The sequence below is a fragment of the Schistocerca cancellata genome, chromosome 2 (genome assembly GCF_023864275.1).
Source record: "Schistocerca cancellata isolate TAMUIC-IGC-003103 chromosome 2, iqSchCanc2.1, whole genome shotgun sequence".
Classification (NCBI taxonomy): Eukaryota; Metazoa; Arthropoda; class Insecta; order Orthoptera; family Acrididae; genus Schistocerca; species Schistocerca cancellata.
Genome location: NC_064627.1, coordinates 140696316 through 140716325, shown reverse-complemented (window position 1 = coordinate 140716325; position 20010 = coordinate 140696316). Strand labels below are relative to the sequence as shown.

The 20010-nt window shown below is 41.0% G+C and overlaps 1 protein-coding gene across 1 annotated transcript in view; it reads left to right on the top strand.

Annotated features, from left to right (window-relative positions):
- Positions 1-19721, top strand: part of LOC126151928 (inactive peptidyl-prolyl cis-trans isomerase FKBP6) — a 76657-nt gene extending 56936 nt beyond the window's left edge. Inside the window, exon 8 of the mRNA XM_049915974.1 lies at positions 16063-19721. Coding sequence (XP_049771931.1) covers positions 16063-16287 — 225 coding nt within the window. The 3' untranslated portion in view covers positions 16288-19721. The remainder of the gene's footprint in view (positions 1-16062) is intronic.
- Positions 19722-20010: the final 289 nt, after the last annotated feature.

The window sequence follows — 20010 nt, the reverse complement described above, 5'->3', positions numbered from 1 at the left end:
ATTCTGAGAGAGACTATGTATAAATCTCCTAAGTAGATTTTTATTTGCCAGATCCCTATATATAGGTCTAATTGTCTCCATTACAGCAAGTGGTAACGAATGCTTGTGGGTATATCGTATGCCTGTTGCATTGCTCAACCAGTACTTTCACCACAAATTTTCCGCGTTTGGACACAAACCATGCTGTGGGGTTTCATCTGTTGACACTCTGTGAAACCATTTTGCCCAAAGAGCTTGTCTCATGTTCTCCAAATCTCCTACATTTCTCCTCATTGCTAGCCCGTAATATTGAGTCAAAGAATCAATTACACTTTTTGTAAGACAACCTGGACCACCTATGTGTTTTCCGCCTGACAGTTTTTCTCCACTGAAGTCTTTAAATAATTTTCTCAGCCGAGCTCCCATTCCCTTTTGTACATGCCCAACATGTTCAAGCTTTTCTATTAGTGTTCCCATGTGGTCTGTCGTTAACAACAGTAGTGTGTCCTTTACAGTCTCCATCCCCAAGGCAGCCTACATATCTCACACCACGACTGACCTCTGATCTTCTGAAAATGTTTATAACTCCTTTCGTTTCCATGTTTCCATTTGGGCCATCAAAGTTCATTACACAAACATGGATGCAAATAAACTTACTTGAACAACCCTGGCAGTGCTTTGTTAGACATTCATAATCTAGTATCTTACCAGTTTCAATAAATGTGGCAGTTACAACCCCATTCAGAGAAGTATGACCTCTCATCTGCCAAGATCCATCAAATGGTGCTGCAATGTCTGTATTCTCAGACAAGGCTACTGCTTCTTCTGCTGCTGTTTTCATTGAATGTTCACGTACATCACATGAAGCAGTATCTCATAATTTATTGTAGCTGTCAAACCTCAGTAGAAGTGGAGGCAAATCCATCACTGCACAAAAAGTCTGGCCAGCTCCCCTTCCCCTTCCAATACATTGCATTGCATAAGCAGACTGAATATGTACACTGTAATGTCGACTATAAGTTACTGCTGATGTCATAGTATCACTGTGCATCTTACACGAGTTACAGGCAATCACTAACCGATGTGAAAGACCCTTCCTTGCTGAAATATCCTCAGTAACGTCAATACTATCTTCACAATTGCAGTACTCAAAAGTCTTGACAGCACATTTGGGTTCATAACAACATTTCCGTCATTATTGCTGCTCACAGTACTACTAGGCTTGTTCTTATTACATCCAGAAAATGAATGTTTACGTCTAGAAGCACTGCCTGTAGAGACAGTTTCTGCGGGCGACTTTTGAAGTATATTATTCAGTTGCGTTTGGAACTGGTTGCCGCGAAACTTTCATTTGGGGCTCAATTTCTTTACTATCGGCATTTGTAGCACAGGAAACACACACACAGAAACAAAAAAACACACAATAACTACAAAACCACATGCATATGAAATTCCAAAATCATATATTCTCAGTTCTTTGTTTACATTCAAACCATAGACTTCTAGACATGTCTGTACTTTGGTTCCGGGAGTCAGTGCCTTCTAGAATACACCTGTGTTAACGATGTGTAACTAACGATGAAAAAAAAACGGAAAAACAAAGTAATGCATCATGTATTCTGACACACTTCAAACTGGCAAATGGGTGTGGCGTGTGGCCCCGGTGCAACATCATGTTCAACCTCAATTTTAGAATGAACGGAAAATGATAATGCCCATAAACTGTACATTTCTGAAATCAGGATGAAATGCTCTTTTCTATAGACCAAGAATTTTTTTTTTCCAAATTTTTGGTCATTTTCATGAGCATGTCCCTCAACACAGGAGTACCCACATTCCTTTCAGACTCCACGCATTTGGACGTATCCTTCTGCACTGCGCAGCTTGTCCCTGGTCTCGAGTGGTCCGTTCTCTTTCTCCAGCCAAGGCTGCAGTCCTCATACCTCAGCTGCTGGTTGTTATATTCCCTCCGATGATCCCTGTGTTGCCGTCTGTCAGCAGGTGGTGTCACTTTGGCATCACCACTGGCCTCCCTTCGTGGGAACAAGCCCCGTGCTATTAAGCCTCTCCCAGTAGCTTGGTTGACATCCTCTCAGCCCTCTCACCGTGAGTAGTTCATTTTAGCTAGGTTGCGTATTGGTCACTGTCTTTTTAGCCATCACAATTTGTTAAGTGGTGCTCCCCCACCGCTTTGTACTCATTGTGCTCAACCTTTGATGGTCTATTATTTCCTGACGGAATGCCTTTTTTTCTTTTAACCAGTTACATTCTCGTTTGTGTTTGCCATCTGAGTTACCGGCCGTTTTAGCGAACGACATGTGGGCTGTCGATCTCATTTTACTTTTCATCCGTCATAGCAATATGGTGAAGGCCATTTAATTTTTAGTTCATGACCTCCATTTCTCTAAGGCATATTTTATAGACCTTTCTCCACATTCATGTTTTTAGCTGTCTTCTCTTCCATCAATTGGGATTAACATGTAGCTGTTTTTAACTCCTCTCTTTGTCTTTGTGTTCTACAGTTCTGACATGGACTTGTATAACTCTAGTTATTGCATCCTAAAACAGAACAACCAAACAAACCTCGTCCTTGTATGCTCCCGCAAGCAGCACTTTACTGTCTCCCACCTCTACTTTGCTCTCTCTTCCCCTCCCCAAGCCACCCTTCACCTTACCCATCCACCTGGTTGCATCTCCCATTATGCACAGCTGCTCACATTGTGGTCTCAGCAGCCAGAGACTTTGATAATGTGTGTGTGAGTTGCATTTGCGTGCACGCAGGTGTGTGTGCGTGCGTGCGCTTTCTCTGACGGAGGCCTGCTTGGCCGAAAGCTCATTTTCTGACAGTCTTGTTGTTGTAACTATCTGCGACTGAGCATCTCCTCTATATGGTGAGCAGCAATTATCCTTTTCATAATATTGTTACATTCCATCCTGTTTTTTGTTATTATTATTTGTGTATTTTTATTTCCATTCTGTGACATGTAAATAGGATCTTGCTCGCTACAGAGTGGGGCGATTTCGTCTCAAATCATACAGATTGAGAGTGATTGTGTCACGTCATTATTTGACACTTCTCTGAAAACATTATATGTAGAAGTTCCAAGTGATAGTTCTCAAAAACTAAAATATTTTGATTTTCTGATGATTTTTTAAAGCATTATAGACCTCCCTAAATGAAAGTATTTGTGAAAAAGTCATAATGAAGACTAAATTTTAAAAAAAGAAAAATGTAATAACAAACTACAAGCGATAGATATCTGAAATTATTTTCAATGAAAACCTTGTTTGTAGTTCTAGCAGGCATGATTAACATATGCATACTTCTGAGCTATTTTTCATTTTTAATTTGGAAAAATAAACTATTAAGATTTGTAACTTTTAGCAGCTTCAAAATTATGTTTTGAAAATATGAATAGTTACACAATGATAAATGTCGTGAGAAATTATAAAATGGAGAGGCTGATAACTGTCAACTATGACTTTAATGCCTGAAATTCTTAAACCATCAAAATATTTCTACGTAAAGATGAGAGATTCTGAAATTTTTTTGATTCTTTATAAATCATTTTCTCTAAAACCCCCAACATGAATATTTTAAAAATTGTGTGACATGTTAGTTGGTCATTGTACTTATGGATGGTACAATGAGAGTGGGCAATATTTTGAGATGTAAAATTTGAGAAATTATTATGTTAGGCCTAGCTACACTCGAGGTCAAAAAATCCTAGACACTAAAAATTTAAATTGATTAGAATGTTGAGTAACTGTAATGCAAAACTGGTATATCTTAGTCATAATAACTATTTTACAGCCCTATAAGTGAGTGGAAATGCAAATGTTCATTTTGTTACACTGTAACAGTTGACACTGCACTGTTGAAAATATTTCTCTCTCTTCCTTTTTTTTCCCCATCTGCTCCTCATTGAACTTGTATAGCTGAGCTGAATTTGCACATGACAAGGATGACCCAACAAGAGCAGTACTTGAGAAATGCACACTGATCTGATGATGATGATCAGTTGACAGAATTTGCTGGACCATGGAGTGTCGTAAAGAAGATGGTTACATCTTGCAGCTCATGAGAGACACTAATTATCTGTCCCATCCACGACTGATTGTCATACACACAAGAAATGAAGTTGCTCACAATAAAGTCTTCTAAAGAATATTTAGGTCTCTGAATTTCACTCACAGCAACAGCCTGCATTTTTGTAGAGAACCGTTCTTGCACTGTATATGCCCCTCCAGGATGCAACGCAGCAGTGAATTCATTGAATTCCTACCACTGGCTTCATAGCAAACCTCTTTACTCTCTTTGAAATGGAATTCCCCTAATGTATTTTCATTTAGAAATAAGAGTTTCATGTTTTGTAGTAATCTTGACAAGGTCTGTATAAATCCAATAACATCTCTTACAGTATCAACAGCTTCATACTGGAGATTAAGTCTTTTTGCACGATGTTTATAGAGACCTACTACCCCATCACATGCACTTTTTCCGTGACCTGTTGCTGAAAATATCCATTTTTTGTCTTAATTCCTGTACAGTGTTTTGCAAGCTCGTAAAGCTGAAAGCAGTTTTTAAAATGATATGTGTGCAGTCAGTCACATAAACATATTAAGGAAATTCTGCCCTCTAGATGCTATGTCATCAATTATCATGCTGACAACATAGGATGCTTGTACACTGTCATGAATGAGATCATCACTGACAATAGCAAAATAGTGTGATATTCCAAGGAAGTGAGCAACACATGTGAATACTGACACTTATGATGGTGCCAGCAGTAACTTCAAACTTCATTCTGTGTTGAAACAGATCGTTTCTTAGCAAAGTCGAAATGAAAAACTAATATGTCATTATTCTGGGATGTGGCTGATTTTACTTATGCTGTGGCATGTCTGTAAATGCTGCAGATATGAAGATGAGCTACTGCTTTCGTCACCCATTGCCTAACCTCTGTAACAAACTTCTTGAGCTCCACTGTCTTCTTCACCAACTCTTCTCTGCCCCACAATGCATAGGTTACGTCATGATCACTACCCAGAAGGTGTAATGCTTCAACAGTCATCCCTACAACACTAGGACTCCCCCCACACTCCTGCAACCAATATCTATCTTGTGGCTCTTGACATATACCCAAAAACATCAGATCCATATGCATGTACTTCTTCCTAATTACAGTGAAATAAATAAGGTCTGGCTCGGTGTAATTCTTCATATTTATGGTGAAACAAATAAGTTACAAATTTGTGCAGTAAATACATGTGTTAACTTCCCTCACTGGCTGGCATTTTATCCATTTTGTTAGACCAATTTTTAATACTGGGTTCTCCGTTTTCATTACTGATCGTGTTGTATATATTTTTCACCATTTTCACTAACAGAGATAGCATCAGCCTGATTAGGACTCAGCCTTCTGCAGTCTTTATCATCACTTCGGTAACATTGCAGAGAAATGTTAAACATATCATCTTGTGATAGATGCCCACAGTTGGAATGTGGGTATGCCCAAATACCCTTTTCATTCTTTATTTACGAGCTTTTGAAATTAATTAATGTGAGGACGTTGGTATCCATTTCTGTATCTGCTGCTACTTGGATTAGTTATCTGATATCAGTGTCAGATACCATTTTCTTCTTCTTGTGCCCCCTGTCTTCCATTTAAGGGGGATATTCCACTTCTCTTTGTATATACCATTTTCTTCTTGTGCTTCCTATCTTCCATTTAAGTGGGATATATTAGGGGCAATAACAGAAGTGCTAGCCTTCAGCACGTCAACAAATTCACACCCAGGAATATATGTGCACTGTCTTCTTCCTATTTCACATTCCGGTGATGTGATTGTTCAAGTGGGTTACAACTAAATTTCTTGTTGTAGTGAGTATAGCAATTCCTGCACAATGGATGTGATGGTAGCACAGTTACTTGAGGACCAAGGCATTTCTGCAATATCTCTTGACAGATTTGAAACAATCGTGTTTTTACTCTTCTTAAACACCACATTCTTGTGTCTTTTTTTTTTTTCATACATCACACATGTCTCACTTTCACTACTGTATTTTCTATTCTCTCTAACAAAACGTTTAAATCAAAACGTAAAACACTATGCAGAATAATTAATGTGCAAGCTCCCACTCACTTGTTATAAACAGAAGAGAGCTGGGAACAGTGTTGCCAACATACATATTTTACACTAGAAAGTCACTGATGCCAAACATGCAGAATGTTGAAGAATTTCTAACACTTTACAGAGAAAAATGTTGCCCACTTTGACTGCAGTAACTATAAGTAGAAAAAAATTAAAAATTTGTATTTTCTTCTTAAATTTGTGAGTTAAAAGAAAGCTCACATGTGTGTGTGTGTGTGTGTGTGTGTGTGTGTGTGTGTGTGTGTGTGAACTAAATTTGAACATATAAAGAGGGAGCTTTAAAACAAAACATTGCCATGTCTCCAGTGCTTTTGGTTTATTAGTTATATTTTTTTTGTTACATACTGTTTTCAGAGTTATTTACAAAATATACTCTTTTCAGAGCAGTGTACCACTTACAAAAACCAATATTAAATGAAAGTATTTTATTTCTTAACACATATGATACAGAGATATAACTTTTTTTTTTTCTTTTTTTTTCCCAGAGAAATTCATGGTCACCATTTGACATGTCCTGTATGATTTGAAATGAAATTAGCCAGTAGCTGTTTGTGTTTCTTACTTAGAAGACAATTTTCATCCATTCCAAGTTATAAAAATATATATATATTTTTTAAAGAAATTATATGAAAGTTCCGTCAACAACATACTCCCTTCATGAATTATTTGGCATCCTCAGGCAAATGAATATATGACTGAGAGGAACAGTTGTCCTCAAGTGTTTCTCATGTTTGTTTGTATTAAGTACTCCAAAGAATAATAAAATATACGAAATCGGAAGACTTAGTCAGGGATGATTTTTTGAAAGGCAAGCGGCAGCTTCAGTTTGCTTTTTCTAAAAAGTACTAGGTATCTATATGAAATATTATGACTTCCCTAAAAATAATTATACTGATGTCCATTTTGATACTATAACATTGTTTTGGGGAATTGTTCAAAATTCATTACACCTAATGCTTTCTCATCATTGACTGTGACATTCTGAGTTCTAACAAAGAGATAGAGGGGCTGGCCAGTACTTACCGCAGCTCAGTACAGCCGATAGATACACAAAACAGAACAGAAAATTTATGTACCCTAGCTTTCGGAACTTTGTTCCTTCGTCAGGGAGGAGAGAGGGGAAAAGGGGAAGAAGGGAAAGTGGATTCAGTTACTGACAACCCAGGTTATGAAGCAACAGGGGAAAGGTAAACAGGGTGGGTAGCAAAGATGGAGGCATTGGTGTCAAAGGGAAGCCAAAGATATATATAAATATAAAGATATATTAAAAACAAAGATTCCATGACTTACCAAACGGGAAAGCGCTGGTAGATAGGCGCAATAAAAAACACACAGACAAAATTTCGAGCTTTCGCAACCCCCGGTTGCTTCGTCAGGAAAGAGGGAAGGAGAGGGAAAGATGAAAGGATGTGGGTTTTAAGGGAGAGGGTAAGGAGTCATTCCATTCCCAGGAGCGGAAAGACTTACGTTAGGGGGAAAAAAGTACAGGTATACACTCGCGCACACACACACACACACACACACACACACACACACACACACACACATATCCATCCACACATATTACGTTGGAGAAGAAAAATGTTGCCCACTTTGACTGCAGTAACTATAAGTAGAAAAAAATTAAAAATTTGTATTTTCTTCTTAAATTTGTGAGTTAAAAGAAAGCCCACATGTGTGGATGGATATGTGTGTGTGTGCGAGTGTATACCTGTCCTTTAGGGGGAAAAAAGGACAGGTATACACTCGCGCGCGCGCACACACACACACACACACACACACACATACACACATATCCATTCACACATATTATGTGTGGATATATTTTTCCCATGTGGAATGTTTCTTTCTATTTTATAAATATAAAGATATATATAAATATCTTTGGTGGTCAAAGATCAGCAGTCTCTAAGCGATGAAGGTCTAACTTCAATGCTAAGAAATATGACTCCAAATCGTTCCCCCTCCCGGCCACACCATGGGAGGAACATGGGTGACACATTACCCGAGAACGTCTGGGTGATGGTCTACTGCTGTGATGTCAAGCAATATACCCCTCCCCCGATGCGGTCCTTTTAAGTGCTGGAAGTTTTGCCGTATGTCTTCCCACTATACTTCCAGCATTAAATATCGAGATTGTGGATATGTATCACATCCCAATACTCCATGTGCCCCGCCTCCCATCTGTGTCAGCTGCAGCGAGCAACATTCCCCTTGCTCGCTGGACTGTAGGACTCTACAGAAGGAAAGGAAAATAATGGAATATAAGACCCTGGACCGACTGACCTACACTGAGGATAAGAGAAAATGTAGAGGCTACATCCTGTGCTTACGACATCAGCTTACGCCGCCTCTACGTCAATGGGTGTAGCACCTTCCATTCCGCTTTGTGCAGTTGGCTCTCAGAGCCGTCAGACTCTGCCTGCCACCTTTGATGGTGGGGGGCATTTCCCTCATTGTTGCTCCTGCACCACCTACTTTGGGAGCAACACCCCCCCCCCTCCCCTCCCCCCCCCCCAATTCATCGGGGACGTTAGTCCCCCTTCTCAGCCAGAGAAACGTAAGTCTTCTTCTGGTCCTCTCACTAGGAAGGGGTCCCTTGAGTCACTCCCTTCCCAGGTTCCTACCAGTGGCAAAACGGACACCCGCTAGTGGCTGAAGCACCCACAGGTAGCTGGTTGTAGGGCTTCACGGTCCTCCTCAATCCTTGAGACTGAATCAATGAAGCTCTCCCAGCCAGACAAACCTAAGGAGCAGCGAGAGAAATCAAAAAAGAAAAACGCCCCCAAGAACCAAGGCACTGCCATGGTACCCACACCACTGCTACCTACAAGCTCTGCATCTGAGGATGGACTGGAGATTCTGGCATCCGCTGAGGACCTAAATCTCGCTGGGCCCTCGGACACAATGGATGTTTTCACGCAGGTACTCATTTGGTGGTAGCAGGTGACCCTGAGGCGTAGACTGCCTCAATGAGTGTTTCATGCCTTCCCAGTCTCACGGTCATGTCATCCTCCAATGGTTTTTTCCACCACCTGGGTGAGCTACGGCAATTGTTAAGCTTTGCACCTGCTTTCTGCATTGCCCTCCAGGAAACCTGATTCCCAGCAATGTGGACCCCTGCCCTTCGTGGCTACAAGGGATATTACGAGAACCATATCAAATATAATATGGTGTCATGTGGAGTTTGCGTCTATGTCCTGATGTCAGTGTATAGTGAACCCGTGCCTCTTCAAACTCCTCTTGAAGCTGTGGCTCTCAGAATATGACCAACACAGGAAATAACTGTCTGCAATGTATATGTTTCTCCAGATGGTGCATTACCTCTGAACGTATTGGCTGCACTGTATGATCAACACCCTAAACCTTTCCTACTTTTGGGAGATTTTAATGCCCATGTCCGCTTGTGGTGTGGCTCTGTGCTTACTGGCCGAGATAGAGATGTCAAAAATTTATTGTCACAACTCGATCTCTGCCTCTTAAATACAGGTGCCCCCATACATTCCAGTGTGGCACATGGCACATATTCAGCCATTGATCTCTCGGTTTGCAGTCCTGGCCCTCTCCCATCTATCGACTGGAGAGCACATGACAACCCGTGTGGTAGTGACCACTTCCCCATCTTCCTGTCACTCCCTCGGTGTCATGCCCATGGATGCCTATCCAGATGGGCTTTCAGCTTTCAACAACGCAGACTGGGAAGCATTCACCTCTGCTGTGGCCGTTCCCCACATGGTGCCATTGATGTTGTCATTGGCAGGTCACTACTACGATAGTTTCTGCAGTGGAAAATGCGATCCCTCATTCTTTAGGGTGCCTCGGAGAAAGTCAGTACCTTGGTGGTCGCTGGAAGTTCCTGATGCAATTAAAGTGTGTCGGTGAGTTCTACAGCAACATAAGCAGCACCCTTCCCTAGAGCATCTAACAGCCTTTAAACGGCTCCGTGCCCACGTCCACCAGCTTAATAAAAAAATGGAAACAGGAGTGTTGGGAGAGGTACGTGTCAACCATTGGGTACCATACATCACTTTCCCAAAGTCTGGACAAAGATCAGACATGTTTTTGGGTACCAGACCCCAACAGCCAACAGGTATCCTGGCGTTGCCATCGATGGCATGTTATCTGCGGACGCGAAAGCGATTGTCAAGCCCTTTGCTGAACACTATGCTCGAGCCTCTGTGTCAGAGAATTACCTCCCATCCTTTCGCACTCTCAGACAGCGGCTGGAAGGTATAGTCCTTTCGTTCACTACATGCCACAGTGAACCCTATAACACTCCATTTACAGAGTGGGAGCTCCTCATTGCGCTTGCACATTGCCCCAACACAGCTCCTGGGGCAGATCGGATCCACAGTAGGATGATTAAACATCTCTCGTCTTACTGCAAGTGACACCTCCTCGTCATCTTCAACCGGATCTGGTGTGATGGCATCTTTCCATCGCAGTGCTGGGGGAGCGCTATCGTACTACTGCTCAAACCCAGTAAAAACTCACTTGATGTGGATAGCTATCGGTCCATCACCTCACCAATGTTCTTTGTAAGCTGCTAGAACATATGGTGTGTCGGCAGTTGGTTTGGGTCGTGGAGTCATGTGGCCTACTGACTCCATGCCAGGGCTGTTTCAGCCAGGGTCGCTCTACCACTGATAATCGTGTGTCCCTTGAGTCTGACATCCAAACAGCCTACACATTGTTGCTTTTTTTTTTGCTTACCTAAAACTTACAACATGACAACATGACCTGGCGACATCGTGTCCTTGCCACATTGTATGAGTGGGATCTCCAGTGCCCGCTCCCAATTTTTATCCACAATTTCCTGTCGCTCCGTACTTTCCATGTCTAGGTTGGTGCCTCCTATTGTTCCCCCATATCCAGGAGAATGGTGTCCCGCAGGGCTCTGTATTGAGCAACTCACTATTTTTAGTGGCTATTAACGGCCTAGCGGCAGCTGTAGGACCGTCTGTCTCACCTTCTCTGTTTGCAGACAATTTCTGCGTTTCGTACTGCTGCTCCAGTACTGGTGTTGCTGTGCAGCGCCTACAGGGAACGATCCACAAGGCGCAGTCCTGGGCTCTAGCCCCCAGTTTTCAACCACAAAGTCGTGTGTTATACACTTCTGTCAACGTTGAACCAGAACTTTACCTTAATGACAATCCACTCACTGTAGTGGAGACATATCGATTCTTAGGACTGGTTTTCGACACCTGATTGACTTGGCTTCCTCACCTTTGTCAGCTTAAGTGGAATTGCTGGCAGCACCTCAATGCCCTCCGGTGCCCTCAGTGTTGTATTTATTCGACCTAGTGCACCCCTCTTGTGTTTGCCAAGTGACGGGTGCTGTTAGAACAAATCCAGTAATCATCATCCTGGTGGAGGCTAAAGTCCCTCCATTGAAGGTTAGGCGTGAAAAACTGCTTGCCAGTAATGTTGCACACATTCATAGTTCTCCTGAGCATCTGAATTACCATCTCCTTCTCCCACCCATGGCGGTTTGTCTCCCGCATCGATGGCCCAGGTCAGGGCTCACGATTGCAGTTCGTGTCCAATCCCTTCTATCTAAACTGGAGTCATTCCCTTTACTGCCTCCCATCCAGGTCCAGCCGCATACACCTCCATGGTGTACACCTAGGCTGCATATTCGTCTGGACCTTTTGCGTGACCCTAAGGACTCAGTTACTCCCGCAGCTCTCTGCTGTCAGTTCCTCTCAATTTGTGACAGGTTCCGGGGCTCTGAAATGGTTTACACTAACAGCTTGATGGCTGATGGTCATGTTGACTTCACCTACGTCCACAGAGACCATATTGAACAGCATTCCTTGCCCGAAGGCTGCAGTGTATTCACTGTAGCGCTGGTGGCCATATCTCATGCACTTCAGTATATCCATTCATGCTCTGGGGAGTCGTTTCTTCTGTGTACTGACTCCTTGAGCAGTCTGCAAGCTATCGACTAGTGCTACCCTCGTCATCCTTTGGCAGCGACTATCCACCAGTCCATCTATGCCCTGGAATGGTCCAGTCGTTCCGTGGTGTTTGTCTGGACCCCGGGACATGTTGGAATCCCAGGCAACGAACTTGCTGACAGGCTGGCCAAACAGGCTATGCGGAAACAGCTTCTGGAGATAGGAGTCTCTGAATCTGACCTGCCTTCATTATTATGCCGCCAGGTTTTTCGGCTTTGGAAAACGGAATGGCATAACCTCCGCATGCACAACAAACTGCATGTCATTAAGGAGACTACGAATGTGTGGACGTCCTTCATGCGGGCCTCTCGCAGGGACTCTGTGGTTCTCTGTTGGCTTCGCATTGGCCACGCTTGGGTGACCCACAGCTACCTCCTGCGCCGTGAAATCCTGCCTCAGTGTTGGTGTGGCGCCCGGTTGACAGTAGCCCATATTCTGGTGCTCTGTCCCACTCTGACTGCCCTGCAATGGAATCTTGGGTTACCGGACTCGTTGCCGCTAATTTTATGTGACAGTACCTCATCGGCTGATATAGTTTTACTTCATATTCGTGAGGGTGGATTTTATCATTTGATCTAAGTTTTAGCAGATATCCTTTGTCCCTCTGTGTCCTCCACCCTAGTGCTTTTAGGGTGGAGGTTTTAATGTGTTGCAGAGTGGCTGGCTTCTCCTTGTTATTCTTGTGGTCAGCCAACCATGGTAATCTGCTTTCTTATTTTCATATCTTCTACTTGTTTCTTGTGTCTCTCTGTGGTATTCTTGTCTAATTTTGTCCATTTTAGTGTTTGTTGCCCTTCTGTTGTTCTTGTGGTGGTTTTTTCTTTCTTCCAGCTGTGTTTTGTATGTCTCTATTGTTTTCCTCCCACACTTGTGGAATTATTTTAATCGAACGGAGGGACCAATGACCTAGCAGTTTGGTCCCTCCTCCTCTCTCACTGGTGGTAGGTGGCAACACTAGTGCGGGGGGGGGGGGGGGGGGGGTAGATAATGTATGTCAGGAAATATGGAAAACAGAGCAGAGCAGTTGTTGTCATAATACAGAAATGGAGTGATTTGTCTGACGTCCAATCCAAATGGGCATGATCCATTGGCTATAGAGCAAAGGGTAGAAGCATAAGCTGCCGTGGTTAAAGTATACCGTGCATGGCAAAATGGCACTATCCAAACCTAGCTCCAAGGCAACTGTGCTGCATCATGGGCCATAGATAACAGGGGTGAACAGTGGTTGCAGAGATGTGTATGGGTGAATAGGTGTGAGAGATGTAATTGGTGAGCAACTTATTACCCAGATGAACCAAGGGGATACCAACACTACCTCCTCAAAAACAGTTCAGCTAAAGTTGCTGCATATTGGTCTCCACAGCAGGCACCTAGTTCATGCACCCCTGCTGACTGCTGTTTATCGGTGACGAAGGCTGGAATTTGCACACCAATACTGCACTCAGATGCCCACTAAATGGCAGAAAGTGGCCTTTTCCGATGAATCGCATTTTGTGCTCCATTGAACAGATTGTCGTTGGAGTGTGCAACATGTCTGATAGCAAACAACCTGCAACAACCATCAGAAGTATCCAGGCCAGAGGAGGTAGCATTACGGTGTGAGGAATGTTTTTCATGGCAGTCCCTAGATAATCTTGTCATTCGGGAAGGCACAGTGGATTAACACAAATATGTATCTATCCGTGGGAACCATGTCCACCCCACATGCAATTTGTTTTTGTGTGGCATAATGACATCTATCAGCAGGGCAATGCAACGTATCATCCAGGTTGCAGTGTATGCACATGATTCAGAGACTACCTGGATGACTTTATCTTACTCCTCTGGCAGCAAACTCTTTGGAATTGAGAATATGTGGGACCAACTTGGCAGCTGGCCACGGTACTGGAGCCTGCATGGCTCTTTATCCCTGTCGGAACCTTTCAGAATCTCATTGACTACCTTCCTGGATTTCTCACAATTGTCCATGCTGCAAAAGATAGTTATTCACATTAATGTGACTGGGCAGCGTGTGTGACCTGACAAGTTATAGTGAGGCAGCTACAACAGGAAATCTGAAAGCTCTTATTATCCTGTCAGCCCTGCAAATATTTTGCTCTTGCCACACATTTCTATTTACCAAAGCTATTTGTCCATTTCATTCTCATATCTTTCGTCTCCTGTGTCACTCATTTTCATAAGCATTTGTAATCTTCATTCTGATGTTTCCACAGCCACCACAGTTGGTCTTTGAACTGCACCTCTGTTTTATTTGTTATTTTCCCATTGTAGTTTTTCAGATCAAGTGGTCATCAATATAATTTCATTGTATTTCACCCCTTAAGGCACAGCTGTTTGTAAAGCGATTTAGCTCTATGAAGTTCATTGTCGTAATTACATATTAAGGAAGCTTCCATTGGAAGAATGCATTGTTAGGCAAACCTGAATACAGTGTGATGATTATGTAATAACAAAACTGGAATTGGATGGTTTTATATAATTCCAGCTGTCAGTTGGGATTATTGTTAAGTTACATATTATCTTCAGTGCATAGAGAAAGAAACAAACTAGATAGTGTACTAAGGTAATTTCCCATTATTCTTTCTTCTGTTACATCCAGCTGAAGACTTCTATTCTTAATCATTTTTCACTTTAAAATATAGAGAAGCTGATAATATGTACAAAAACTATAAACTTTGCAGTATTCAAACAACATGGAATAAACAGTTAGAAAACAACAAATAGTCATAGAGTCTGCCACCAGGTGTTTATTGATATCTGGTAGGCATCTGATGGAACTTTTGTAGGTGTGAGAAATGGATTGTGACATTTTTAATTAGCTGTCTCGTGGTTTTATGTGTATCAAATGCTTCTTTTAGAGCTTGAATGTAATTCCCCCTCAATGATAACAGAGGAGTGTACTTGTTCACTTTCTACTAGGAGGTTAAGTAGTGTTTTAAATTTTTACTAATTCAGGTTCGTGATGTCTGATACTTATGATGCAGATGGTTATTAGAAGTCATCTTAAGCTGGAGGAATCATACACATCGACCTCATGGGTGACGAGTGTGGAGCTTGTTCAATACAGTTTCATGACATAATCAAGCTTATTGTCTAATGCTGTTGAATTATCCAGTACTAACTACTGGGTATGACAATGGCTCTTTCATTTTGAATCTTGGTGACATATTAAAACCATATGCAGTACAAAAACTTGATTCCTGCCTTTGTGGTGCATGTTATCTCAGATAAGTCATCCAAACTATCTTCATAAACTTCCTCAAAGCTCTGGTCTGTCACTTTTGCTCTATGTCCCACATTTGTTGTCTTGAAATACAGGACCAGTAGATGTAAGAGAGAGAATAAAATGGAGGATGTTTTGATCACAAGACTTGTATCTAATAACCATCTATCAGTTATTAGTTCCATGTGAATTGACGTGAAACTTACTAAGAGTTTTTTGGAAGTTCAACAACCGAGCAAGGTGGTGCAGTGGTTAGCACAATGGACTTCTACCTAGCAGGATGACTGTTTGAATCTGCATCTGACCATCCTGATTTAGGTATAATCACACCAGGAATATGCTGGGATGGTTCTTTTGAAAGTGTGCAACTGATTTCCTTCACCATCCTTGGACCAATTCAAGCTTGTTCTCTGTCTCTAAAGACCTCATTGTCAATTGAACATCAAACACTAATCTCCCTCCCTCCCTTCCTTCCTTCAAGTTCAAAATACCGTGAGAAGTTGTGACAGGTTGGGGCATTGAGCAGGTTTGGTAGAGACTGCTTACATTATTCAACTGGAAGAGCACTGCCTCATAAAAAAAAGTCAGGCTAGCATATTTTTTGATTTTTAATTTAAAATGTTTCTTTGCTCATAATTTTCAAACAAACCATATGTTCTCTTTGTTAGCAATTGACTTTAGATGATTAATTGTGCAGTATCTTGTGACTAGAGAATGAAATACTTCCTTTCTTTTCTTTTTCAGGGCAAAGAAAACTACAGTATTTCTGCATTTGCAAATGATGTGAAAAAATGGCTTGATTCATTTGTTAAACAACCAAATGTTCAAACTCTGCCATTGCCAAGTGGCATGACACATGAAGAGGTGGCAGCATTCAAAACTGAAGCAGAAAAGCGTGGGCTTCAGTGGCAAGTGTCATTCACCAAAGGGCAACGGCAAATTTATGTTGTGAAACCTCCTCCTCAGTGATTCCCATATCTGGCAATTGGCCTTGCTTGGAAATGAAATTAAAGACCATTACTATTAGCTTACAAACACTGAAATAGATGGGCTGTGAAGTACAAGAGTTCTCTTTAGTTTTGTTCAGTGGGTTCAGTGTTGCAGTATGCACTCTGAAAAAGAATTGTAATGTTCATGGAGAATGTAACTTATTTTGTATCTCCTTTATTTAATTTATAATTTGTATGCAAGCAGCAATTCTGAATACCTATGGTTTTTTTTATCTACTTCATCTGTGTACAACAGAGGTTTTGGTGTCATACTCAGAGGTTCAAAATAACTGTTCAAAGTTTCCATCTCCCTGTGTTACTGTTGATTTATTTTTTAATCAATATTGGAATAGATTTTCATGTTAAATTGTTTTTGTAGCTGCTATTCAGAGAATCATTTCTACTAAAAATGTAGTCTGTACAGTTTTTCATGCTAGCTCGGCACTCTAGTCATCCATCAGCAAACGTGTGGAGATTATGGCATATTCTACCTGTGTCAGCAGATACCATCCTTTGTGGTCAACCATCATTTCAGCAGATGAGTAGACCCTGTGCCATTGTTCATTCTTTTTATTTTTAGTCAAGGTATTTTGTGAAAACATGATTGCTATGTAGAAATATATGAGATTATTTTCTGCTGTTATTTTAAAAAGCAGTTTAAGCTTCAGTTATATGAAATATTAAAAAATTCATTGTTTCTAATGTCATTGCAGTACTTGGTAACACTGCATGGGGAAGCTGGAGATTTACTTTTTTTTTTTTTTTTAATTGGTCAAGAAACATATTAGTTATGTTCATAAAGAGTCTAGTCTTTCTCATCATTTGTGGGTTTTTATATGTTTAAATATTGATCTGCACACATTTGTTTTCCTCTGGTCATTATTACACTATTTATAGTAATGGCCTTCATTGTGATGCTCATTCCAACTTAATGGCGTATACTTCCTAACGGGAGATCCAACTAGTACCACCAAAACACTTTCATTGGTGACTCAGGTGTCCTATGCAAGAGCCCACTAGGCATCCATAGATACTGCAAGGGTGTATCACCCTGAAAGAGGGGTTTGTCATTGGTGCTTGTCTACATGATTGTTTCAAAACTAAGTCGTTGAGCAGCCAAGTATTGTCATGGAACTTGTTGCTGTCTTTGACAAGTTTCCAGAATGTGCTGCAGTCTTCATTGAGCCCCTTTCATTTGTTGCAGTCTATATTAAAAGTTTTCATATTGTGCTTGATGCACTCTTTCAGGCACAGTGCAGATCTTCTAGGTGGCCTCTTGGTAAGTGATATCTTAGCAGTGAGTGTAAGGGAAGACGTGAGTGGTCCACATGATGCAAGTGTCCTAGTCACAACATGCATTGTTCCTTGAGGTGGCGATGATATCTAGTATCTTCAAAGTATTAAAGATTGTCTCATTTGTCACATGATCCCTCCATGTTATGCATAGAATATTTTGTAAGGAGAGCAAATGTAAGATGTTGAGCTTACATTCTTGGATGGAATGTAACAGTATTATGAGAAGGAAAGTTACTACTAACCATATTGTGGAGATGCTAAGTCGCAGATAGGCACAACAAAAAAACTCTCACAATTAAAGCTTTCGGCCATTGAGGTCTTCGTCATCACTACACACACACACACACACACACACACACACACACAAAACTGAAGCCACACTTCTTGTTAAGCATATAATATACAAGCCATACACAGGGATGCTCAGCACACATACTGGATAGACTAGTATGTTTGTGGGCACCATATGGAGCTTGTTGCCCTATATTCTTATGTGGAGTCCCTTGAATGTATTTGCTGCTTTGCCAGTTCTTGCATTTATTTCGTCCTCCAGAGAGAGACCTCCAACACCAGTGAGCCAACGTAGCAGACTTTGTCACCTACATTCAACAGGGAGTCGCCCAATTTTGTGGTAGGCATAGCCATGTATCCTTGCATCACTCTCAAGACTTCTTTACATTCATGTACACTCACTTGTACACAATAGCAGATTTGTCCATAAACCTTTGAAAGTCATCTTGAGTTAGTGCTACAAATGCTGTATCGTCTGTGAATAAAAGGTTACATACAGGTAAGTCCTCGCAATAGTGGTTAGGTCGAAATAGCAACATCTTTTAAAGTTTCCCATCAGCACTGGTTTGTAGATGGATATCCAGGTTTGTTTCACCAAAAGCAAGCTCAAGAAGTAGTGAGAAGAATATACAAACATGGCAGGGGCCAGTATGCAACCTTGACCAACTTCTCTTTGCACAGCAAACAGATCAGATGTGCTTCCATCAAATATTACAGTGCCCTATATACCATTGTGAAAGCCCTGTCATCTTCAGAAGATTTGGAGGACACAATACCTTCACTAGTAAAATGACCTTGTCAATTGTTTTATGTAGATCGATGAAAACAATGAACAGTGGGATCTTCTGCTCACAACACGTTTCTTGAATTTGTTGCAATGTGAAGATATTATCACATCACTGAGCTTGAAACCCACATTTTGATACCTAAGTGTAGCCCACCAATGTTCCCTGCAGTGACACACACCTGTATATTTGTGCAAAGTTCCTCCCATTACCATGTTAATGCAGTTTCTAAGTGTCAGGCAACTTTCACCTGGCACTCAAACCCTTGCAGTGTTACTCACAAGATTTAAACAAAACAAAGGCACTTGCTCAGTGAACTTTCATTTAAAATAGCCCAAAACTTAACCTGAAATGAAAAACTGCCAAAAACTGTTTATATTTTTATAAAAATTAAGTTTGTAAGAAACAATGTGTTTATATTTGACAAATGTGTAACATACCATGTTTTGGTATATTTTTCTAAATACATCAGCATAATAATTTGTTTATCTTTGTTACTATAACTTGCCTATCACTCATCTCAAATATGATCCTAATTTTAAACCCAGCCCTCAGTGTCACAATTCTATTCTCACATTTCTTCACTGGAGTGTACAAAAGTCATGTTGGAGAATGGCGTGTTCACTGTCAGATTACTTTTATTAAGCAGTGCCTTTTTACTAGCACTGCACAATTTTTAATGTGAAATGTTTCTTGTTAATTGTGAAGAGTTATCCAACAAGAAAATTTTTGTTGTGCTTTATGCGTAACGGTGATGGCATGCAAGATTATGTTCTGCTGGTTGCATTCATTACTGGAATCCATTCCAATACCATAAGGCTTGGAGGAAATTTCATTTTGTTGTATAATTTAGCATTAGTATGTCACATATTTTAGTCTTGTAAACTTTTGTCTCAAAGGCGTACAGTTTCAGTGTTACGGGTGGTTTCATACTGGAAAGGCACAAATTGTTGGAACAAAATGAAACATCTGCTCATTCAATACCTCATTATTCAGGCATATCAGATTTCTTTCACGGATGTTGCATGTAGGAGCCCATGCAGAAGACAGTGAAAGGTATTGTGGCAAAAAAGTTCATGGTGCTTCAAAATGAAACTCATTTTTATATAAAACTGAAAACTTGTGCATACTCTTTCATTGATTGTTTCAATATTCATTTGTGTTATGATATATTGTAAAATTTCAATCATTTCTGTGTACTGCGACAAACTCGTACTGTTATCGCCCATTGTAGGCTTAAAATGATTTGTGCTCTTTTAAAATTTTTGAGAACATAAGGCCTATCCTCATTCACAACATTTGCAAGTTTGTTAGTGACTATACTTAACCTC